The sequence below is a fragment of the Mastigoproctus giganteus genome, chromosome 4 (assembly GCF_048544385.1).
Source record: "Mastigoproctus giganteus isolate SK-2022 chromosome 4, ASM4854438v1, whole genome shotgun sequence".
In the NCBI taxonomy this organism is placed as follows: Eukaryota; Metazoa; Arthropoda; class Arachnida; order Uropygi; family Thelyphonidae; genus Mastigoproctus; species Mastigoproctus giganteus.
In genome coordinates, this window is record NC_143578.1 from 142811229 (window position 1) to 142837059 (window position 25831).

Consider the following 25831-nt stretch of genomic DNA (forward strand, 5'->3'; position numbering starts at 1 on the left):
GTTTAAAAAGAATTAGAAGTAATGTGATATGTGCAATAAATCAGTTCCTCAAAAAAATATTTTTTTCCTAAATAATCTTTGCTAAATTATGGATCCATCTCATATTGGCAGGAAATACGATACGTATTATGGGTAAGCACAAAAACCTGTATAGGTAAAAATAGTAACATGGTGAAAAATTTTAAGAATTATTTTATTAATTTATGTACAAAAACTTACTGTAAACAGCTGCTATATTAATGGAGATAAAAATCAAGTTAACCACTGTTATTAAAGGGATGAAAAGATGAGGTAGACCAGTGTGTGCGCTTTTTTTTTTTTTTTTTTTTGCTGCTATTGTATAAGTTTGCTTCCTTTCATCATCTGCCACCAACACTAATACTAAAGTGATAAAAATGTAATTATTAACTAGTTTCATGAGGCTTTTAACAAAACTGTCTTAACTTGTACTGACATTATCAGCAATCATATTATGAAACCACGTGTTAGAAAAAAAACTATCAACACATTTGAAATCAACACAAAAAACTAACTTATGTGAAAAACTTTTTTGATAAAAAAGAAAATTTCATTTTGATAAGTAGTATTTTTTGTCTTTTATTAGCACCTATGCCACAGAAAGAATGATTTCAAATTTCAGTAAAGCTAGAGTCAGCATACTCCACGTTCACTTATATATTCTGAACCCTCACTATTAATGTGAAGGTGCAAATAATAATTTATTGGGTTTTTTAAATGACACCTCAACTTTTAACAAATTAAATTTAAATAATTAAGGAAAGCAGAAGTATCTAGAAAGGGAGAGCAACATGCATTATGAAACCTATTTTTTGTAATAAAAAAATAGGTTTCATAATGCACAGGTTTCAAAAATATAGTCAACGTGCTTTTCTTTTTTTCTATTATGCTCTCTTCACATAAACCTTTGGTGATATTTAAGCTGAACTGTGTATGTAATCAGGGTACAGGGTTACAAAATTCAAGTATCCTTTTATCTTCATTTTGTATTTTTTTTTTTTTTTTATAATATTATTTTCATTTTCAAGTTTGCTTAAAATATCTCTTTAGATGCAATTCCCATGTCCTACAACAGTGGTACGTGTAACCCCCCAGAGGGGTCGCGGGATCAATTAAAGGGGTTGCGGAAATTTTTAAATAAATTTATTTTTGTGTACATAAAATCTAAAAACTTGTTGTTAAAATTACTTTTCAATACCGTAGGTGTAGAGACCTTGCTATTCGAACTAAGTCTGAGATACGAATGAACCCTACTTCCCACTGCACCTTAATTTGTTCACTGGCTATGCACACACAAAAAGCAGCTGACTAGTGTGACTTCTCAGTATGTATTGATACTTCTACTCAATTAATCCCTTAAGGTAATCCCTTTAGCTGTTAATTCGTGCTTCCTACAGGACAAATTCTCAAATTGCCTGTACTGTATTGCCTAAAAGTCAGAGGTGCGAATGTGCGGGAGCAGTAAATATACATAGCAAGTGTGTCGCACGCAGGCACAACACAAGGGTTTTTGGCATCCCTAGACAGAAATGTATTTGGTGCCCTTGAGATACTTTTATTAAATATTATTATTATAAAAAGTTTGAATTTCGGCGTCCCCAGACATTAGCGTACCTATGCCCTGCTTACCAGGCTTACCGTGTTCTGTCGGCTCTGGTTGCACGCAAGCTTTATTCTGCATCGTAATTCAGTGCATTCTCCTTGCTGCAATAAAAATTATTTCAATAATGCATGGAGAAAAATACAGCAATGATTTAAAAACCATTCCTCTGTCCAGAGACACAGTTTCGAAGCGTTACAGTCATCGGACAACATAAAATTCAATTTATTAAATCGACTGAGAGAAAGTCCAATTTTTGCAATACAATTAGATGAATCCACAGATATTTCAAACCTTGCTCAACTTATTGTACATGTTGGATACTGCTACGAGGAAGATATTTTGGAGAATTTTATATTTTGCAAAGCTTTGGATGGAAGAACGACGGGTCAGAAGATTTTTGATGTTATAAATATTTTCTTTCGAACAAATAATCTAACGTGGAACAACGATGTTGCAATTTGTACTAATGGTTGCATTAACAGGAGAAAATAAAGGTTTAAAAGGCAAAGTAAAGGAAATTGCTCCAAATATCGTTTTAAATCATTGCATTATACACAGGGAAGTATTAGTAGCCAAGGAAATGCAAACTGATTTGCACGAAGTTTTGAAAGATGCAGTACTTTTAACCAACTTTATTGAAAGTAGAAGCTTAAAAAATAGCAGACTTTTCACTATACGTTGTAATGAAATGGGATCCGCTTATGAAAAGCTTCTTTTATATACGAAAGTGGTGGTGGTTGCCCAGTGGTAAAGTGTTGCGACGTTTTTTTGGCTTAAACATGAAGTTTTATTGTTTTTATCAAATACAGATCAGAACCTTGCTCAATTGTTCACAATTAAAAAATGGCTTGGAAATCTTAGCTACCTTGTTGATATATTTGAAAAACTTAATGAGTTTAATTTAAGACTGAACAAGGACAGGGAACAAATATATTAGTACTCAGAAGCTTTCAAAAATAAACTTAACCTTTGGAAAACTGAATTTGAGCGAAATAATACTGAAATGTTCCCATGTTTTTCTGATTTTGTTAATAGCAATAATATTGACATTTTACAATTTAGGGATGTCACTGCCACCCACCTAACAATGCTAATTAAGAATTTTTCCAAATGATTTAATATACCTCCAGAAAAAAAAAAAAAAAAAAAAAAGTTTGGATTCGTGATCCCTTTGCTTTTGAAATTTCTTCATGTCCAGAAATTACCATTGAGCAAAAAGGAAGATCTCATTGACCTGTCGTCTGACGAAGTGTCTGACGTGCTTGTTTCAAGACTACCTGTGAAAAATTTTGGCTTTCTCTTTGAGATGAGTATCCGAAATTATTGAAAATGGCGACACAAAGATAGCTTTCAGGTCTACATATTTATGTGACGTTCATTTCTCAAAATTAACAGCTATAAAAACAAAAAAGCATTCCAGACCTAATACAGACGATGACATGAGATTAGCATTTTCAAATATTGCATCCAAATATTATCGGTTATCCAGGCTCATCCCTCTCATTAATTGATTTTTAATTGTTCATTTTTTATTGTTTTGAATCTTCATTGAAGAATAAGAATTTGATTTGTTGTTTTTGCTGTATTCAATAAAAAAATTAAACAATTATTTTATGTGTAAATTAAAAAGGAAACAATTTTTTTTTTTATTCCTTTCTCGGTACTCAAATAAAATTTTCTAGTACATAATTTAGAAAATGCCATTTTTCTTCTCTAAAAATCTTGTCATCCTCCCCTGGGGTTTACATTGAGGGGTTGCATCAATTTTATATTTAATAAAGGGGATCGCGAGTGAAATAAGTTTGTGCGCCACTGTCCTACACCACTGTTTAAATCTACAACGAATACTACTCTTTTTCTGTCATTAGTTTTGACTATCCTTTTTATGATATTAAAGAACCTTTATATTTATCTTCATTGAGCCATCACTATCCTCATGATGCATGCACAAACAAATCCGATTGCCCGATTTCCAACTTAATGCCTCTAAAGGCATTAATTTGCCTTTAGCCAGCGGGTGGTTGGTTGGTGGAACAGACTTCCATCCCTTGTCGTGGAAGTTGATAGCCTAAATAAGTTTAAGGCTCAGCTGGACAGGTATTTCGAACAAACAGAGGGGTGAAGTGGAAGTGGTTATTTATTTATTTATTTTTTTTTTTTTTTTGGCTGATGCTGCATAAGCTTGCTTTCTTGCATCAAATGCCTCTACTAATGCTAAAAATTGTATCCACATAAATGTACTGAATAAGATGTCTAAATCAATTTAAGTTTCCTTAAAAACTACTTCTAAAAGTTCCTTGCACTCTATTATCTTACTTACAAAATAAATTTTATAATTATTGTTCATCTGCAGCTCACCTGGATTCATCCTCTTAATTTCTGATGCCTGCTATTCCGATACCATGCTGACCTAGTTCTACTGTTAATTTCACATCTTTGCCATTTAAGCTTCTAAGTTTGATGGTACCTACTTGATGTTTGCTTTCCAGTAGCATATTTAACTCTCTCTGTGTGTGTGTGTGTGTGTGTGTGTGTGTGTGTGTGTGTGTGTGTGTGTGTGTGTGTGTGTGTGTCCTGTTGCTCAACAGCAGAGACCTTGTAACTGGGCGACATCGACATCCCAGCAAAAGTACATGTCTCAATTGCTTTGTGATAGTGAGAAGGTTTCAGCCTCTCCTTCCAATCTGGTCAGCTTAGTTTTATATACTGGCAGCACATCCTCATCAATTCAGAGGCCATGTCACTGGCTTCCTATTAACAGGTTACACCACGAGAAGGTAGAGTGAACAACGAATCCAGATTCCAGTTAATAGTCCACAAGCTGGAGGTAGCCAGGAGCAGCAGTGCATAGCACACGCTTCTTGATTAGACCAGGGTTCGAGACTGTGACCACCAAATATTGAGGATGCGGAAAGGTCAGGGAATGACCACCGCATATCCCCGGAGCAATATGGCCTTAGTTGCTAATGCTCCTAAAAACCAAATAACAAACAAGCTGGAAATGTGGGAGTTTTTTCCAGTTCAACTCAGACTTTTTAGCAACCCATTAATTTTTGAATTTAGTGTAAATATACATTAGCCAATTATCTTTTTTTTTTTTTTTTTTTGTATTTGGTTAACTCCTTGTATGCATGTAATATGCACTAGCCACTTATGTATGATTATCAGTTAAAAAAAAAAAAAAAAAAAAAAATCAAACTGTCAATCCATTAGAAAATTTCTCACTTTATTGAATGACCTTGAATCCTGAATAATTAAGAATGTATTCTTTATTATGGGTGCAGATTTTCTAATGAGCCATCTATAACTATTGAACAAGTTATACAATGATATATATATATACAGGGTGATTCACTACCAGTGCGACAAACTTGCAGGAGGTGTAGGGGCCACAAAGATGAATTGGAATTACATAGCATTGCAGGGTCCGAAATGCCTTCGTCATGAGGTAGAGGACATTGAACGAGAGGTTGCGTGAACAGCGATCCCGCTGGAAGTCAGCATTTGCGAACCGTTTCTGTTGAAGAAACCAAGTAGCAAAAGTCCTCTGGAGTGGATAATCCACAGGCTCCAATGATTGGACGCGTTACAGATGGTATGAACTCATTTGGTTTGTTAACAGTATCCTCCATACAGTGGATTGGGAAATACCCAATCGTTGGCCTATCGCTCGAGTACTCGTACTCGGATTGCCTTCTGCAAGACATAGGACATTCTCCTCATTGTCTGGCGTCCTCGTCGTTTGCTCTCGATTCATGGTACCTCTCGTGAAACAACCAGTCTCACGTAACAGTCTGTGCACACGTGCGAAAATCGTATGATGAGGAGCATGCCTGTGCGGGAAACGTTCCTGGTACAAGCGCAGAGCGGCGCACCCATTATAGTCCGCAGCTCCATACGCGAGGTGCATGTCGGCCAGTTCAAAGTTTGAATACTCGTTCATCCTACTGCCTCGGGAACCGGTTCGCAAATGCTGACTTCCAGCAGGATCGCTGTTCACGCAACCTCCCGTTCAACGTCCTCTACCACATTTCGGACCCTGCAATGCTATGTGATTCCGATTCATCTTTGTGCCCCCTACACCTCCTGCAAGTTTGTCACACTGGTAGTGAATCACCCTGTATATATATAAAGTTATGTAAAAGCATATGAGGAACAGAAATAGAAAAAGTATATTAGAACAGATTAATGCCATCACATTACTGATTGAACATTACACATCAGTCTGTATATAACCTTAATTTTTGGTAAATATAATAGCAACTGGATAAATTGGAGAATTTAGAATATAAGTATTAGGGGTGAAAATTATACCCATTAGGTCAAAGGGACAAGTATTTTGGTAATCTAAGTTGGACTTCTTTGTTGTACCCTATAAATAAACACATAGAATATAATAAAATAAAACAGTAAAAATTAAAATGATGTAGCTAATTATAGATATATGGATACATTGAATGGAATGTTAACTAGGGCTAGCTCCACTCAATATATCTCATCAATAATTAGCTGAGGCTATCTGTTTCTGTTTGCCATTTGCCAGTTTTTCTATGTTCAAATATACTGAGAATTTACTGTGAATATATTATTATTATCAATTTAGTTTAATTACTTTAATATACATTAAATTTAGCAGAAATTTAATGTATATTAAATATACATTAAATTGGCAGAATAACCTAGGGCTAGCAGTTATTATACATAGAAAATTATATATATATTTTTTATATATAGTTATTATATTTATATAGAAAATTTAATGACTTTGTATCCATCCCCTCCCTTTCCAATGTAAATTTGAATCTAGATTGAATATTATTAAACAAATGTAAAATGCCAGTAATAACTAGAACATCGTCTAAATACCTCCCATAGTATGTGATACGGGGTAGAAAAGGAGTCAAATGTATACACTCAATCCCATCGGCAAAACCAAACATTTGTTTGTATACTTTGTTTCAAAAGGTGATATAGTTGGCCTCAACTAAGAGTTTAATGAAGTGAAAAATTTCTTTAATAGGAAGCTTTGTTTAATTAATCAGTATAGAGTTATTTTTAACATATCCCAAATAATATCTAATGTGTATTCAACGTCTGCATTTGTATATAACGAGGTAACATCTAGTGAGAATAAATTATCATTTTCGTCAAGTCTACAGGTATCGTAGTTCTTAAATAATGTATCGTAGTTCTTAATCCCAAATTGTATCGCCTGTCTAAAGGGTTTTATAATGCAATATACATGTGTAGCCAAGTATGAAAATTCTGAGTTTCTGTAGGAAATAATAGGCCGAACAGTCCTACAGAAACTCGGCATTTTCATCCTTGGCCACACATGTACAAAAACCTTTAGACAGGCAATACAATTTGGGATTAAGAACTACAATACATTATTTAATAACCTTCAGGACTGTAGACTTGGCAATAACGATAATTTATTCTCACTAGATTTCATGCTTACTCAGGACTCGAATAAAATCCAATTTAACATCTAAACCTACAAACACCAGAATGCTTCTACATTATAACAGCTATTACCCATTCACCTACAAAAGATCTTTAATCAAATTCTAAATACCTATAAATATTCAATGATGGAATCTGGTTTGGGCTCAGAAGTACAAATATGACCAGCAGATTTAAAAAAAAAAAGGGTTATCCCCTTGCTACAATAAACAAAGGGATAGGATACAAAATACTACACCAATCAACAATCATAATATCAAAAAATATTTTATTTCTGTCCCATATGTTGAACAGTGGCATAAACAGCTTAACAGATTCTTTAAAGATACAGAATTTAAAATTGTGGTAAGACCAATATGGAAACTACACACTATACTGAAAAATCGCTCAGTCCTTTCCTCATTCGCAACACAAATAAATTACCTGTTATATAACATTTCTTGCAGTGACTGCAACTTGTCGTACCAAGGTTCTACACATTTTCCTCTGAATTTTCGTGTTAATCAACATGCTGCCTCAGTTCGTGCTTCTCATTCAGCAGTATCAGAATTAGCCTTTCATGCCGTTAACGAAAACATACTTTTTTTTATTTAACGAGGCCAAAATACTTAAGTGTCCAACGTAATTATACCAGTCTTAATTGCAGAAGCTGTCGAAATTAAATTACAGGAGAATTCTGTTAATGTTTGCGGGCCATACCTAATCCCAGATTTGTAAGCTTTTATGCACATAAGCAAAGACAAATATTCCCTATTTAAGTTTCGTGCTCACCCCTATTCGGTAATTTTCACTCCTGTGATCACGACATACGGTTGAAAAGCGTTGTCAGCTTCAGGAAGGAAAATCATTTTGCAATTTTTTCGTTTAAATTCTTTTAATTAATTTATTAAATTTTTAATTACATTAAATTGATTTTTAATTGTGTTCAATTTATAATGTAAGATTTAAATTTTTTGTTTTAATTGCTCGAGAGTATCATATGGAAGTGTTCTATGTATTATATTGAGGTAAGCTTCTCTTATTATTTTACAAAAATTAAATAGAATAACAAAAAAGTGGACATAAGAAGACAGAAAAATGGAGAAGTAGCTAGTGCAGTCAAAGGCAACAAATGCTAACCCTAAGCAGAGTGTGGCCAATAAATTTTGTAAGTTGTGCAGCAACAAATTTTATAAATTTTGTAATTAATTTATTTCTTATTATGCATATTTTATTTGTTATCTATTAGTTACCTTCACTCCCTAGTCCCTCACTTTCTTCTTTTTTTTTTTTAATTGCTTTATATATATACAGAAACCCTTAGGAAACAAAACAAATATTTTGATTTTATGGAGTGAACACAGTGTGAAATGGTAAAATGGAAGTGTGAAATGAAGTTGGATTCGCCTTTAGCACGCGATAGAGGACAACATAGAATTTACCATAGCATTCAACATAATATTGCTGCCATAATACACTGTGACAGTGATCACAGTGTATTGATATGGAATTTATTCAAAGATGTAACTACCATCAAGGGTAAAGGGAAGGGTTTTTGCTTTCGTAAATGTTGAGGTCTATCTGGATGTTGTGAGCATTGTCTTGTAAGTTCCTTTGTGGAGAAACTTAATCTTGAAAATTCCATATCAAGGGGAATCTTGTCGGTAAGCACCTGGAGTGCAAAGGTGGAGGTTGTTCTGCATATCCTGGTCACTGCTAGGAGGGCAGCCCTTTGGGCCTGTATGCTGACTCTGTGTTCCCATGCCCCTGTACAGCATCTTTACAGTCTTTTGTGGGGAGATCTACAGTGGGCTCAGACAGTTTTTAAATTCTCTGCAGTGGGACCAAATGATGATGTTACCATCAACAAATTCTAAATGGAGGCATTCAAAGAAAAATCATAGAAGCTACTGGCTTTTTTAGCATTAGCATTAGTAGAGGCATTTGATGCAAGAAATCAAGCTTATGCAGCATCAGCCAAAAAAAAAAAAACCCACTTCCACTTCACCCCTCTGTTCGTTCAAAATACCTGTCCAGCTGAGCCTTAAAAAGCTTATTTAGGCTATCAACCTCCACCACAAGGGATGGCAGTCTGTTCCACCAACCAACCACCCGCTGGCTAAAGGCAAATTTCCGCACGTCTATCCTACATCTGTCTTTCCTCAATTTGAATTTATGCCCTCTCAGGTGATTTTTCTGAGCTAGAGGAAGAATCCCATCAGCATTGAGCATGCTTAAACCATTCAAGGCTTTATACACTTCTATCAGATCACCTCGCTGGTGCCTAGTCTCCAGACACTGTAATTTGCAAAACTTAAGCCTTTCTTCGTAAGAGCACCCCTTTGTTCCATTCACTAATCTTGTTGCCCTTCTCTGTACTCGTTCCAGCAGCTCTACATCCTTCTTGAAATGAGGCCTCCAGACCTGTATACAGTACTCTAGGTGTGGCCTGACCATTGCCTTATACAATGGAATAATCACCTCCTTATCCCTGCTGGAAAAATTCCTGTATATCATTGACAATACTCCATGAGCTACTCTTGCAGCCCGTCTGCACTGCTCAGAGAACTTCATATCTGCCTGCACAATCACTCCCAAGTCCCTTTCATTCTCTACCACTGTCAGTATAGTACCACAGAGTTGATACGTTGCTCTGGGGTTGCTGTTTCCCATGTGTAGTACTTTACATTTGTCAATGTTAAACTTCATTTGCCACCTCTCAGCCCATCTGCTCAACCTTTCCAGATCCTGTTGCAGCAGCATAGTGTCAGTAGTGTCCTTGACAACCCTGCCAACCTTTGTATCATCTGCAAACTTGGACATTAAGCTTGATATACCATCATCAATATCATTTATAAATACAGAAAACAATAATGGACCCAACACTGAGCCCTGAGGGACTCCACTATTAACATTAGTCCACGATGAGCAGTGTCCATTGATTACCACTCTGTTTTCTCCCCCTCAACCACCCCTTTATCCATAGCAGCAATTTGCCTCCAATGTCACACTGCTCCAATTTGTGTAGCAGTCTTCCATGTGCAACAGTATCAAAAGCCTTTCTAAGATCCAAGTATATAATATCAAAGTTATTCCCTGCATCCAGTTCTTTTGTGACTGCATCATAGTATCCAATCAAGTTGGTCAGGCAAGACTTCCCCTTAACAAAACCATGCTGTGTCTGAGCTATAACTGAAGTCTTGTCTAAATGATCCTGCAGTGCTTCTTTAACCAGTGCCTCCATTAATTTTCCTGGAACAGAAGTTAAGCTCACAGGTCTATAATTACTTGTGTCAGCCTTTGATCCTCCTTTGTGAATTGGGGTCACATTTGCACATTTCCAGTCTATGGGTACCTCCCCTGAGTCCAAGGAAGCTCTCATAATTATGGCTAAGGGTTTGCTTACTTCCTTTGCTGCCTCCTTTAATATAACTGGATAGATCCCATCCACCCCGGGTGCCTTTCTTGTGTTTATCTTCAACAGCTTCTCCTCCACTTTACTCCCAGTTATTTCAAGATTCTGTAGCTTACTGCTAGAGTTGAATACACCTCTGGCATTCCCCTTGCTGAATAACTCCTCATGTGTGAATGTCGATGCAAAATATTCATTTAGTTTGTTAGCTACCTGAGCAGGATCATCAACAGTTGACCCATCAATATCAAGTGGACCAATCTGATTCATCCCCTTCCTTCTAGAGTTTACATAAGTAAAGAACTCTTTGCTGTTTTTCTTTGCATCCCTTGCCAAGGATTTCTCGTAATCTGCCTTCGCCTGCCTAACCTCCTTTGTAACTTGGTTGCATATCAACTTGTATCTATCATAGGCTTCTGTGTCATGTGTTAATTTGTAAGTATCCCATGCATTTTTCTTCTCTGCCATATGCCTCATTAGTTCATCTGACATCCATTTTGGCCTGAACCTTGAACAATATTTCTTAGTTGGTATGTAAAGCCTAGTAGCTTCCAAGATAAGTTCTTTGAATGCTTCCCATTTTGAATTTGCTGTTGGTAACATCATCAGTTGGTCCCACTGTAAGTCAGTTGGCTTTTCGTACCAACTAAGAAATAACATTCAAGGCTTAGACCTAAATGGATGTTATGAATTAATGAGGCTCGTTGTAGAGAAGAAAAAGGCATGGATGCATACAAACTGTCAGGTGATACAGATGCTTATGGTAGATATAAACTAGTCAACAATCAAGTCACTAAGAATGTTAAGCAAGCTAAGGCAGTTGATAAGAAATCTTTGGCAAAGGATGCAAATTAAAACAGCAAAGACTTCTTTACTTATGTAAACACTAGGAGGAAGGGAATGAATCACATATTTGGTAATTATCTAGATATGCCTTTTTAAGTATAAACTTTTAATAAAATTAAATACTGTCACAGCACATATATGTGCGAGCACACACACACACACACAAATGAAATGCTAAAATGCAAAGTGTGATTAAACATTTAAAATAACTGTAAATTAAATACAATCATGCAATTTTACTTTAAAAAGATAGGCAGGATAAATTTTACTAACCTTTACTGTCATTCTTGTAATTTACTTTGATATATCCTAGATTTCCATCTTCGTTTTTACCTAACCCACTGCCTTGTTTCCATCCCATTTTTTCCATAAGTTTCCAACCACAGTTACTCTCATCTACAAAACAGTAAATGCATATATTAAACTTCTCTAAACATATGCTTTCATTTATCTCAACTTGTATTATCATCTTGAACTACAGCTGTTAATTTCGATCTCATGTTTTTTTTGTTTTTTTACTCTAAGTACTTTTGCACTGTAAGATCCCTTTACAATGATTTCCATAGTAATTTTCTCTACTACCCTTTCTGCAAATATGCACGTATGTATACTGCTTTCGTGTAAAAACATATGCAGGCAGTTCTTGCTTTACGAGTTCCGGGGTTTCGAGTCCGCCCCCCCCCCCAAGTATCAACAAAATCGAAAATATGAACATTAATTGCAAAAAATGAATGTTAAGCATTCGTAAATACCACATTCCAAACCACGTGTTTAGTTTTAACCAGCAAAGATTTCTTTGCTGGTTAAAACTAAAAGGAACAAAATGAACAACATTGGCCAAGTAGGCTATTGATGACCCTGTTCAAGTTGCTGACAAACAAAATAAATAGTCTAACTTGGTTATAACGAGCATGGAAATAATGAGATCACAACTGTAACGAGCAAAAAACCCACAATAATTTTAATTTACACATATTTTCATACAAATATGTGTAAATTATAACGAGCATACTACATGGATATACTGTACAAATTTTGGTAACTATGCACATTCTTCATTGCTTGGGTAGTTGAAAAAACCCAATTCTTGGAATAGACAAAAATGGAAAGGGCAACTTAGCTTTTATGACCACACACATCAGATTAGCAGCCAGTTTATGACCTTGTCCTTTCGGGGATGGGGCTATACAATAGTGTATTGGCATTCTGCTTGTCGCATTACCCTATTTACGGATAGTCTTGTATTCACTGAACTATAAATTTATTTCGGGACTTCTAAGAACTTTGTATGCATTTTGGCTGAAAGGAGTCCGAAGTTCAAAAGGGAGCTTGTATGCATTTTGGAACTTCTCAGAACTTTGTGTGCATATCACTTTACTGTCATTTTAAAGTAAAATCAGTTAGAAACGAACCTGCCTTTCAGAAACATGTCTACTAACAGAAAAAAAGTGTCTCTCGTTTCGCAAAAAACTGAAATTATTCATGAGTTAGAATGTGCCGACTGGGCTAGCCGGGTGGGTAAAGTGCCTGCCTGGCAACCCAGAGGTCGCGGGTTTGATTCCCGCCTCGGGCTTGGATCAAAGTACTGCAAAAACCTTGGGAGGTGCATTTTGGCCACAGAAGCCTATGCACTAACAACTACCAAAAAAAAAAAAAAAAAAAAAAAGAGAACGTGGTGCAAAAAATGTTGAAGTGTGTAAAATGTTTTCTTTGTCCTCTTCTACAGTTTTAACATTGTGGAAGAATAAACATGTTTACATATTGGCACTACAAAAGAAAATAACCAGAGGGGGGAAAAAAAAAAATTTAGAAAGTACGAGGTTACAAACATCGATGAAGCATTGCTTCAATGGTTCATTACACAAAGTACTGGGAATTCAACAAATGGTCCGACTTGAAGTCTCAAGCAAAAAAAATTTGCTAAACAATTTGGATGCGACGATTTTGTATGTAACAACGGTTGGCTGTATCAATTTAAAAACTGAATACAAGCATATTAATACAAAAAATATGCAGGTATATACTAATTTTTTTTTCTCTCTAATATTTCTTTTGTTTTTTGTATCTATCTTTTTATCAAGTTATTGATAATTTAAAAAATTGGAGGTAGATTTCACTCACCACAGATATAGTGGGTAATGGTCAAAACAAGGAAATTTTTGTCAGCCTCATGATGCTAGCTATAACCAAGTTTGACTGTATTTAGAATCTATATTCACACACATGAAGTTTTTAAGGCTGGGAACACCAGAACTACCCCAAATTATGACTGGAAATTAAATTATTTTGTTATAAATAAGAAAGTAGAAGAGAAACTGATGAAGCTAAAAGTAAATAAGGTACCTGAGGGCAATGACATCTATCCAGTTATATTAAAAGCAACAGCAAAAAACAAGCAAATCCTTGACCATAACTGTGAGGGCATCCTAAGATTCCTACCAGGCAATAATTATGAGAGCATCCTTGGAATCCTACTAGGCAATAATTATAAGAGCATCAATGGATTCCTACTAGGCCATAATTATGAAAATATCCAGGGAAGATTCCTATAGACAGCAGGTGTCTCTTTATTCACAAAAGGGGATCACAAATGCTGACAAAAGCAATTACAGGGGAATCCAACTCAGCACTGTGATGGGCCTTTATAAGAACTTGAGGAATAGGGTGGAAGCCCTCAAAGGCATAAATATGTGGGCTCAACAAGCTCTCAGCTGTCCAAACTCAATGCTAGCACTCACACTTGAGCATCATGCAACGTAGTGTCATGCTGCCTTGGGCAACCTCCAAGGCAGAACGCACTGGTCCCATAAGTGGTAGCAACTGTCAGGGAAATAGGAAATATATTTTGCAAAATGGATAGGTAGAATAGTCCCAGGATATGTCTGCCAAGAGCAAAAGCTGAAGACATTGTAAAGCAGATATCATCTTTTAAGAGCACAAAAGGTGATACTGTTGTACACTGTTATTGTTATTATTAGCTATATGGTGCAAGGAAGCCTGAGGCTTATGCTGCACCAGCCAAAAAAAAATAAATAAATTCCCAAGTTACCTTGAGAGAGAGAGAGAGAGAGAGAGAGAGAGAGAGAGAGAGAGAGAGAGAGAGAATCATCAAGAAAAAGAAGAATGATATCCAGCTCAGGACCCTGGGTGTGCCAAGCCCATACTCACCAGATGGGAGCCCCTGGGGTAATGAAGAATACAGTTTATTGACTTTATTAGGCAAATTGAAGGTTCCAAAAATTTAAGTTTTGCAACAAATCATCAATACAAAAAAAAATTTGTGGTGATGATCATTTTCCAAAAGTTTTGCTGGAAAATAAAATTATGAATGAGCCAGAAATCATATAAACCATGATAGAAAGAGATAGATCTAAATGTGATGAAGAGTTTGAATCCACTCCAGGGCCAAAAAATTCTCATGTAGCCATCAAAAACACCACAGATGCAGATTTACACTATATTGAACAACAGCCAACAACATGTTTATAAAAAAAGGTGGAGGGACTATGCTGAAAAACATCACATTTCATCATCTAAATAGATAAAATTGCTCATTTCACATATATGAATCAGTGTTCTCCCCAGAAAATTTTACCAGCTGGGTGGCATTATGAAGTAGCCTTGCGGAGAAGTGTAATACTTTGCAATATTATAAAATTTTCTGTTATTTATAAAAGTGACTTAAGCGATTCAGAGCAAAAATTAATTGCATAATTTAACATTATATGCTCCTGTTACATTGACCTCGATTGCATAGTATGTTCAAAGTAATATTTATCAAGATCAGTACCATACGATACCGCAAGAATCGCTTATATTTCTGTTGGGCAGTCAGTTAAATTCACAGGGTAGTGCAGATATTTGACAGGTCCTGGGGAGAACACTGTGAATGTACATGTATTTATCTGAAGTGAAAATAAAATTCTTAATTTATGTATGTATACTTTTTTATAATTCTCCACTTTAACCAATTTTTGATTAGCCAACTGACTACTGGTCCCAATTATATCAGATAAGAGGGATTCTACTGTATGAGCAACAAACTCCAGTACCTTTAATATAACTTTAGTATTTTGTCATTGATACCAATTCTGACTGGGAAACAGATTTTACCATGTGTAGCATTTGAAAACAATTCCAGAATAGACTGCTGGATGTGTGATTTTTTCTGATATGGATTGGTTTCTTAATGGTTGTTCCAATTTTTCTTAGAGTAACCCTTGGGCTTGTTTGTCAAAATTACTTAGTGGTGTTGAGCAAGTGTGATGTCCTACTGTCTGTCTGCTAAGCAAGCACATTGTGGCACTGCAGAAGCTCTCTAAAATGCTGACAGCAGAGGGAAAATCTTAAAAAGCAGTTTCGCTCTTAAGTCAATTTTCCTAACTGCATACTACAGTTTCATTATGGTACATTAGGTTAAGGAAAGTTATATTAGTGGCAGCTAGAAAAATGAAGTGGGATAAAAAGAAGTGACCGCCCTGATCAGGATGCTACCTGTGAAATTTATCAAGTGTTTAATGTTTGATATATAATTAAATAAATCTATATTCAAGCCATGCCTTTCACCAATGACATTATAATGCATTAAATTTACTTATCTTCTTTATCTCTCTTGTTCAAGAAAGCATCTTGAAGACAATACAAAATTTCTGATGAACTGTATGTTTTTTCATGTTTAAGATCATATGGAGACACTGACGTGACCATGTTCTGTACCCATGTTGGAGTTTTCCAACTTAAAATAAGTTTTAACACTGTTGTATGTTTCCCTTTATTGGAGAATGCCAAAGCATTATAGAATTTTTTCTGTGGTGCACTCTGTTATAATCTACTGAACTTTTTTTTACTCTTCTAACCTTACTTCTTTAATATGGGGTTATCAGTGATAACTACTATTAATTTGGCCAGTTATTTCAAAATGCATATCATTATAACTAAATTTCAAATTATTAATCCAACTACCAAGCCTGTGTTAAGTTAAGAACACAAGTTTATAGTTGCATTTTTCAAAATAGCCATGTGCAATAATCATCATTCATGTCAAAACAATGTTCCCATTTCAGTTAATATCACTTTCGCTTCTATCTATCTGTACAAGGACAATTTTTTTTTTTTTTTTTCCACATTGCAACTTAACTCCTGCTCAAAAATTAAATTTTTATATTCTAATTAACAGCTGTCCGCTATGCTTCAATTAAAGTCCACTAATATGGGTTTTAATTTAGGTTTCTGTTTACTACTGACAAAACCTAAGTTAGGAGTAACCAAGGTTAATTTCCATGTATTAGCTTATATATTCCAATTTCCAATTAAGTAGATTAAATTTTTATTTTGTTGCAGGTTAAGTTTAATAAACGTAAACCTACAAGGCTTACGTTTAGCTATAAAAATAGTTATGTCAATGTCCATTATACCGGAGGATTTAAAAAGTAATTTTATCCTCTCTTCTCTCTCTCTGGCTTAGCACCAAGATATCTGCATCAAATTAGAAACTGTCATGTTAAACATAGATGACTTGGAAGTCTACTGAAAAGTAACAAATACCAAAGCCAATTCATCAATGTTTATACTTTTGGTTGCCAAAAAAATCTATCAAATATGTATCATCCGTGCCGAACACCACGCTCGATTGTTATTATTCGCACATGTTGGCACTAATAACATTAAGAGTAGATCTGTTGACTTATTTAAGAGATCATGGCAATGCTGAGGAAAATTCAAGTTAGAGTTGAATTTGAAAGTGTCTGCAATTCTGCCCAGGCATAATAGGAGGGAGTATACAATGTGAGCCTTATCAATCAATTCGACCATAGAGAGATTGTGCAAGGCTCACTGGGTAGAATTTGAAAAATTCTACCCAGATCTGCAGATATAAGAACCACTAGGTGGCAGTGTATCAATGTGTAATGATGTAACTACCTTCAAGAGTAAATGAAAGAGTTTTTGCTTGCTTAAAGGCAACTACAGTAGTCTGGGGCAGTTTTTTAAGTTCTATAGAGTGGGATCGACTAATGACGTTACTATCAGCAAATTCTAAATGGGAAGCATTCAAGGAAATAACCATAGATGCTACTAGGCTTTTCGTACCAATTAAGAAACCTAAATTCAAGTCAGATGAACTGAGACTCATTGCAGATTAGAAAAATGGATAGGACATAAATTATCAGGTGAAACAGAAGCCTATGGTAGATTTAAACTAGTCTGCAATCAAGTCAATATGGATGTTAAGTAAGCTAAGGCAGATAAATCTTTGGCAAATGATGCAAATTAAAATAACAAAGATTTCTTAAGTAAACACTAGAAGGAAGGGTATGAATCACATAAGTCCACTTGACAATGATGATTTAACTGTGAATGATCCTGCTCAAGTTGCTCAAGGAAGCTAAAATGATTTTGTCCTTTATCCATAATTATGAATGCATCCTTGGATTCAGGGAAGTCCCCATTGACGAGATGTGTGAATGTATCCCCAATTCACAAAGGGAGGAAAAAAAGAGTGACCTGAGTAAGTAAGATCTGTTAGCTTAACTTCTGTTTCAGAAAAATAATGAAGTCACTGGTTAAAGAAGTAATGCAGGACTATCTAGACAGGAGTGCAATTATATTTCACTCACAGCACAGGTTTGTCAGTGGGTGTTCTTGTCTGACCAATTTGATTGGATACTATGATGCAGTAATAAAGGAACTCTATGCAAAAAATAATTTTTATATCATATACTTGGATTTCAACAGAAGCTCTTGATACTGTTGCACATAATAGACTGCTGTACAATTTGGAGCAGTGTGGCATGGAGAGCAAGTTACTGTTACGAATAAAAGTATAGTTGAGTGAGAGAAGATGGAAAGTTGTTATTAATGGACACTACTCGTCATGGAATAATGTTAACAGTGGAATCACCCATGATTTAGTGCTGAGCCCATTGTTGTTTTCTGTATATGATATAATCAGAAAAAAAACAGTTGCAATTGTCTAAATTTGCAGATGATATGAAGCTTGGCAGGATGGTTAATGACAGTAATTATGGTATGCTACTGCAACAAGATCTAGAAAAATCAGGCAGTTGGGCTGAGAAATGGAAATTGAAGTTTAACATTGACAAATGCAAAGAACTGCATATGGGTAGCAGTAATCTCAGATTAACGTACCAACTGTGTATTACTAAATACAAGGTAGTGGAAAATGAAAAAGACTTAGGGGAGGTAATTATGCAGTCAGCTATGAAGTTCTCTGAGCAGTGCAGACCAGCTATCAGGCCAGCACATGGAATTTGGCATAATATGATATACAGGAATAAGGAGATTATTCCATATATAATGCAATGGTCAGGACAAATTCAGCAACTGGAGACTACCCAGTTGCTGAATCCAGGCAATCTGATTGATGTGTTTAAGGCTTTGAATGGATTGAGCAAGCTCAATGCTGATGGGATTCTTCCTCTTGCTTATTCTATGCATATAGTAACAGTATTCACCATGTAGTGCAAGGAAGCCACAGGCTTTTGCTGCACTGGCAAAAAAACCCACATATTATATGTTTCCCTCTTCGTACAGATAGATATCCAGTACACCTTTGAATTTATTCGAACTGTCAGCCTCAACTACCCACAAGGGCAACTTGTTCTAGCTATCAAAGACTTGCTGACTAAAACTTCCTACAACATAATGTAAACCTCAAAGCCTGTAATTTCAATTTATGTCCTCCAGTTCTGGAATTGTTTAGAACATAGTGCAGTGGTTTTCGACCCTTTTTTTTTTTATTTTTTTAATAATGGCATCCTTAAAATAATTTATTTTATCTTGTGACACCCCTACTCAATTTTCTGCCTGTTGGCTCTGATTCTCTCTATCTCTCTGTACATACAGTTTGTTTGTTTGTTATTTGGTTTTTAGGAGCATTAGCAACTAAGGCCATATTGCTCCGGGATATGCGGTGGTCATTCCCTGACCTTTCCGCATCCTCCGTATTTGGTGGTGACGGGCTCGAACCGCGGTCTAATCAAGAAGCGTGTGCTACGCACTGCTGCTCCTTCCCACCTGGCTACGGAGGCGCCTGTACATACAGTAAGCGGCAATTATAGTGATCACGTTTGCAAATTGAATTATGATTCAAATAAGTGAAAATCAACAAATATTATCCAGAAAAATAAAGATATAAAGCACAAATTTACACTTTATTACCAAAGGTTTATTACCAATTAAATGATATGTGAAAATTGGAAGAAATGATACGTGAAAATCGTAAGTATAAAAATAAATTTATACTTACTTACATAGTTTAATTAATAGTACATATTAATTAAACATAACACTGTAGTATGATTATAATTAAAAACAATCACTCATTTTAGATTGCTTTAAATTATCACTACAAAGTCTATTTATAGATTTTTCAATATTGTTTAACAGTCTATATTGCACCAGTTTCTTCCAACACTCTCCTCAAGACGGCTATAGTTTCTCAAGTTTGCCGTTTTGTAACTGCAATTCATTCAGGTTCATCTTCATTTTCCTTCTCAGCAAAATTATCAGTAACAGACTGGGCAATTTCTTCATCTGTTAAAGCTGTTGTAACTTGTAGATCACCATCTATGTCCCCCCAATCATTAAACTCCTGTTCACCCATATCTTCATGCTTTTCAAAGTGATCAGTATCATGACTTAGTTGATCGTCATGAATAATTAATCCACATTTTTTGAAACAGTTGCTAATGCAGGTTTCAGAAACCTCATTCCAGGCACTCATTTCAATTTAATTTGTAAAACAGCTTCTGGCAGGCCTGGCACTAGGATTTCTGATGGCCCCATGCAGAAGTGTATTTGGTGCCCTTGAAGTCATAATGAATACTACAATTTTGAATAAACAGAAATGAAAATACAGGGTGGCCTCAATTAACGCATCACGCAAACGCGTTAAGCGAATATAATAATCAATAGGGAAAATTATAATTGGTCCTTGACCTTCTGGAATGTCCATAAAGAATTTTAAAAATACCTTTTAAATAACTTTTTAACTGTATACAATGTAAAAGATAATGAAAATAATTATGGAATTAAATGTTTATTGCATAAAACAGCAGTTCCCAAACTATGCACAGTGGAATATTTTAAATTTTCAAGGGATACACAGCTATAGCTGTGTTTACTCGACACATGTCCAACTATTAGCTTGAGGTAGTTCACAGTTTCAACATTTCTTATTTCTTCGGGTGAAAAAATTACCAAGACACTAAGGGTGCCATGAACCAAGAAGGTTTGGGAACCTCTGACATAAAATACACAATGAAGAAATGACTGTTGCGGAAATATTTGAACAGTGTTGACTTTCTCTTTTCATCAATCAATTTCCGATAGCTGACAAATCTTCTCTGGGCCCTGGCGAAATAAATATCGCAGAGAACCTCAAACCTTTGTTTGAAGTTCTCTGCGATACGAAATATTTTATCTAGTTCTTTTGCCGTTATCTCCTTCGTGGTAACATTTTCATCTGGATTATTTAAAAATTTGAATTTTTAAATGCCAGTCTGCATTGACTTTATTAGCGGGAGACAAACAAGTAACACATCTCCTTCCGATAGTTGATGGAACACACTGAGGCGGGAAGCAGGCAAACGTTTGTTTATTGCCCATCCGATGTGCGGTAAGCTTAATACACGATTCAAATCTTTTTCAACTATTGCATAAAAAAAAAAAAACGCGTTAACAGAAAATTTGCATCGTGTAAAGTGAAAATTGGTATAATTTTTTCAAATAGCGGCAACTGAAAACCATGTTAATCAAACTCGCGTTATGCGAGGCCTGGCTGTATATAAAATACATTTTTTTTTTAAATTTTATTTACATCAATTACATTCTCACTTTACGTGCTTTTATATTAATAAAATCACATACAAGTTCAGATACATGTAACTGTTCACAAATATCGTGCTCTATAGATATCACTACCAGATTTACAAGCCTATCTTGTGACATAGCTGATCTTAAATAGTTTTTAATGAGTTTTAATCTGGAAAATGATCTCTCCCCAATTGCGAAACTCACCAGAATTGTTAATAAAATTCTTAAGGCTATTGTCAAATTTGGAAAAGGCAATTTACTAGTGCAAATTAATTTTAATGTTTCATAGGGATTTTTAAATTTCTCTAAATCCAATTTAAAAAGATCCCTAAATGCACATATTTTGTTGAATAACACAGTTCCATTTATGTATTTGTTATCTCTGTCCATTAAATGTATTTGCAAATCATTAAAATTCTGACTGACTATAGAGAGCAGTTGACTAGCACGACTTCTCAGTATGTGGGATAAGTGGTTGCATATTTTACGAGCACCACTTACATTCGGGAATGGTAATCCCTTTAACCCTTAATTCATGCTGTCTAACTGCTTAATATGGCAGTGGTGCTGGTTTGTTTACACGCATAGTTGTCTAGTAATTTATGGCTGTTTCAGCTACAAATATCACTGAAAATTATCTGACTTCATTGAAAGCATTCGCCTTTTTAGCAGATTTCAGCAGAAGAAATATTGAAGGGAAGAGGCTTTGATATAATACAGTCAGCTTTGGTTGTCTTTGCTGTGGACTCTATACTCATCGATATTCATGGCTTCTCTCAGGCAACAAGAACGACAACCTCTGGAAACCAAGCAAAAACCAGTTGTAATCAACCTTCTGCACTAAGTTTGGCTCTACTGTAGTCAACTTTCTCTTCAAGAGCATCTCGTGGGATGCATGATGACTCTTCCAGTGATTAAAGCCAGCCCCTTTCAAAATTGCCCATGTGGTAGGCAATGGAATACCACCACATTATCTGATGCCACAGAGACCATAACAAAACCAACTCCAAAAACTGCTGTTAAAGGAAGACCTGCAACTAGGTGGAAGGATGGGATCAGTGAACTTTTAGGCGTGGCATTTTGCGATGCTGCTCGTATAGCATATGATCGATGCAGTTGGCAGATTTTGTTGGTGGCCACAACAGCTCCTCAGGGAACTATGTGACTGGAAGAAGAGAACTGCCTAAAGGCCTGAGGTACCAATACCAATATCCCCCATTGTTTCAATGGGGGATATTGGTATTGGTATTGTTATTTCTGGCGCAAGGGCTACTAGGGCCATATTGCACCTATCAAGGGTACGGAGTTCAGATATTGTGATTATAAAATCATGTCAGATGTGATCATATAGCTGTATCTCTTTGAGGAAGCAGAAAAATTCTAGAAAATTTGCATCATTGCCTATAATATGACAAAGTGTTAAAGGTTCTTGAAGATTTCGTAGAATACTGAATGAGGCTTTTCTGGCGGCAGCATATAGTGTACAATCAATGAGAATGTGTTTGACTGTGAGAAAAGAGTTGAGTGAGTACACTTCGGAGGATAGTCTCCTGTGAGTAGATAAAGATGGGTGAGGTGACTGTGACCGATTCGTGCTCTGGACAGGAGGACTTCTTCCCTTCTGTTTACACGGAAACTGGAAGCCCATAACTGTGGTTCAGATTTTATTCGCAGGAGCTTGTTCTGCAGTTGAGCTTGCCATAGAAATGTCCACTGTTCCTTACATACATGTCTTATATAGGATCTATAGTCAATATATGGAACGTAGTAATTTGTCGATGCTATGTTGGATGATTGTTTTGCTGCATAATCCACTTTTTCATTCCCTGATATCCCTATGTGGCCTGGGATCCAACAAAAGATGACTACTTGCTGATGTTCTTGGGTATGCATCAGCCGAGATTTTATTGTTGCTATTACAGGATGTGTTGGCGAGGAGGAATTTTGCAAGGCTATAATTGCACTCTGTGAGTCTGTATATATCACAGTTTTTTGGATGGACAGATGGAGGATATTTTTTAAGGCAAGGTTGATGGCACATAATTCTGCTGTGTAACTGCTGCATTCAGTGGGCAAGGAAACAGAGATGGTGTTATAGAGAAAAACGGCTGTAGCCCCGACTCCACTTTCAGACTTTGATCCATCAGTGTATACTTTTATAAAATGTGGATAACTTTGTGTGTGAGCAGTATGGAGTTGTTGTATGTTGATATTAGCAAGCGAATGTTTTCCCTAGTTTAGGAAATAGCTGTCACAGGATGCTTTAATAGAAGACCATGGAGGATCTGCACTGTTTGAATCTTGGAGGATTTTGTCAAGATGTATATTCCGCGTTTGCAATAATGCCTGCAATCTGATGCCAGTAGGTTGAACTGCTCTAGGTTTGTTTCTACAGTGCATAGAGAACTGTGGATCATTAAGTATTGGCCTAACGGGGTGAGTAGATATACTTTGAATTTTGGCCGCATAGTTTAGGAGTAACATCTTTCTCCTGAGTCTGAGGGGAGGTTCATGGGTTTCAATATAAAGACTTTGTACTGGCGATGTTCTATAAGCACCTACAGCAATCCTGAGGACAGAATGTTGAATAGGGGCAAGACATGCTAACACGCTTTCCCTAGCGGAATCATACACTGGGGCAACATAATCAAGTCCAGATCTGATTAGGGCTCTATATAAGTGAAGTAAGGTGCATTAGCATTAGCAGAGGCATTTGATGCAAGAAAGCAAGCTTAAGCAGCATCAGCCAAAAAAAAAAAAAAAAAACCCACTTCCACTTCACCCCTCTGTTCGTTCAAAATACCTGTCCAGCTGAGCCTTAAACTTATTTAGGCTATCAACCTCCGCCACAAGGGATGGCAGTCTGTTCCACCAACCAACCACCCGCTGGCTAAAGGCAAATTTCCGCACGTCTATCCTACATCTGTCTTTCCTCAATTTGAATTTATGCCCTCTCAGGTGATTTTTCTGAGCTAGAGGAAGAATCCCATCAGCATTGAGCATGCTTAAACCATTCAAGGCTTTATACACCTCTATCAGATCACCTCGCTGGTGCCTAGTCTCCAGACACTGTAATTTGCAAAACTTAAGCCTTTCTTCGTAAGAGCACCCCTTTGTTCCATTCACTAATCTTGTTGCCCTTCTCTGTACTCGTTCCAGCAGCTCTACATCCTTCTTGAAATGAGGCCTCCAGACCTGTATACAGTAACTCTAGGTGTGGCCTGACCATTGCCTTATACAATGGAATAATCACCTCCTTATCCCTGCTGGAAAAATTCCTGTATATCATTGACAATACTCCATGAGCTACTCTTGCAGCCCGTCTGCACTGCTCAGAGAACTTCATATCTGCCTGCACAATCACCCCCAAGTCCCTTTCATTCTCTACCACTGTCAGTGTAGTACCACAGAGTTGATACGTTGCTCTGGGGTTGCTGTTTCCCATGTGTAGTACTTTACATTTGTCAATGTTAAACTTCATTTGCCACCTCTCAGCCCATCTGCTCAACCATTCCAGATCCTGTTGCAGCAGCATAGTGTCAGTAGTGTCCTTGACAACCCTGCCAACCTTTGTATCGTCTGCAAACTTGGACATTAAGCTTGATATACCATCATCAATATCATTTATAAATACAGAAAACAATAATGGACCCAACACTGAGCCCTGAGGGACTCCACTAATAACATTAGTCCACGATGAGCAGTGTCCATTGATTACCACTCTCTGTCTTCTCCCCCTCAACTACCCCTTTATCCATAGCAGCAATTTGCCTCCAATGTCACACTGCTCCAATTTGTGTAGCAGTCTTCCATGTGCAACAGTATCAAAAGCCTTTCTAAGATCCAAGTATATAATATCAAAGTTATTCCCTGCATTCAGTTCTTTTGTGACTGCATCATAGTATCCAATCAAGTTGGTCAGGCAAGACTTCCCCTTAACAAAACCATGCTGTGTCTGAGCTATAACTGAAGTCTTGTCTAAATGATCCTGCAGTGCTTCTTTAACCAGTGCCTCCATTAATTTTCCTGGAACAGAAGTTAAGCTCACAGGTCTATAATTACTTGTGTCAGCCTTTGATCCTCCTTTGTGAATTGGGGTCACATTTGCACATTTCCAGTCAATGGGTACTCCCCTGAGTCCAAGGAAGCTCTCATAATTATGGCTAAGGGTTTGCTTACTTCCTTTGCTGCCTCCTTTAATATAACTGGATAGATCCCATCCACCCCGGGTGCCTTTCTTGTGTTCATCTTCAACAGTTTCTCCTCCACTTTATTCCCAGTTATTTCGAGATTCTGTAGCTGACTGCTAGAGTTCAATACACCTCTGGCATTCCCCTTGCTGAATAACTCTTCATGTGTGAATGTCGATGCAAAATATTCATTTAGTTTGTTAGCTACCTGAGCAGGATCATCAACAGTTGACCCATCAATATCAAGTGGACCAATCTGATTCATCCCCTTCCTTCTAGAGTTTACATAAGTAAAGAACTCTTTGCTGTTTTTCTTTGCATCCCTTGCCAAGGATTTCTCGTAATCTGCCTTCGCCTGCCTAACCTCCTTTGTAACTTGGTTGCATATCAACTTGTATCTATCATAGGCTTCTGTGTCATGTGTTAATTTGTAAGTATCCCATGCATTTTTCTTCTCTGCCATATGCCTCATTAGTTCATCTG

General features: G+C 36.4%; 1 protein-coding gene across 1 annotated transcript in view; it reads right to left on the bottom strand.

Annotated features, from left to right (window-relative positions):
* LOC150087104 (uncharacterized) overlaps positions 1–25831 on the bottom strand; it is a 367036-nt gene that overhangs the window by 255518 nt on the left and 85687 nt on the right. The window contains exon 2 of the mRNA XM_090372376.1: positions 11598–11720. Coding sequence (XP_090228502.1) covers positions 11598–11720 — 123 coding nt within the window. The remainder of the gene's footprint in view (positions 1–11597; positions 11721–25831) is intronic.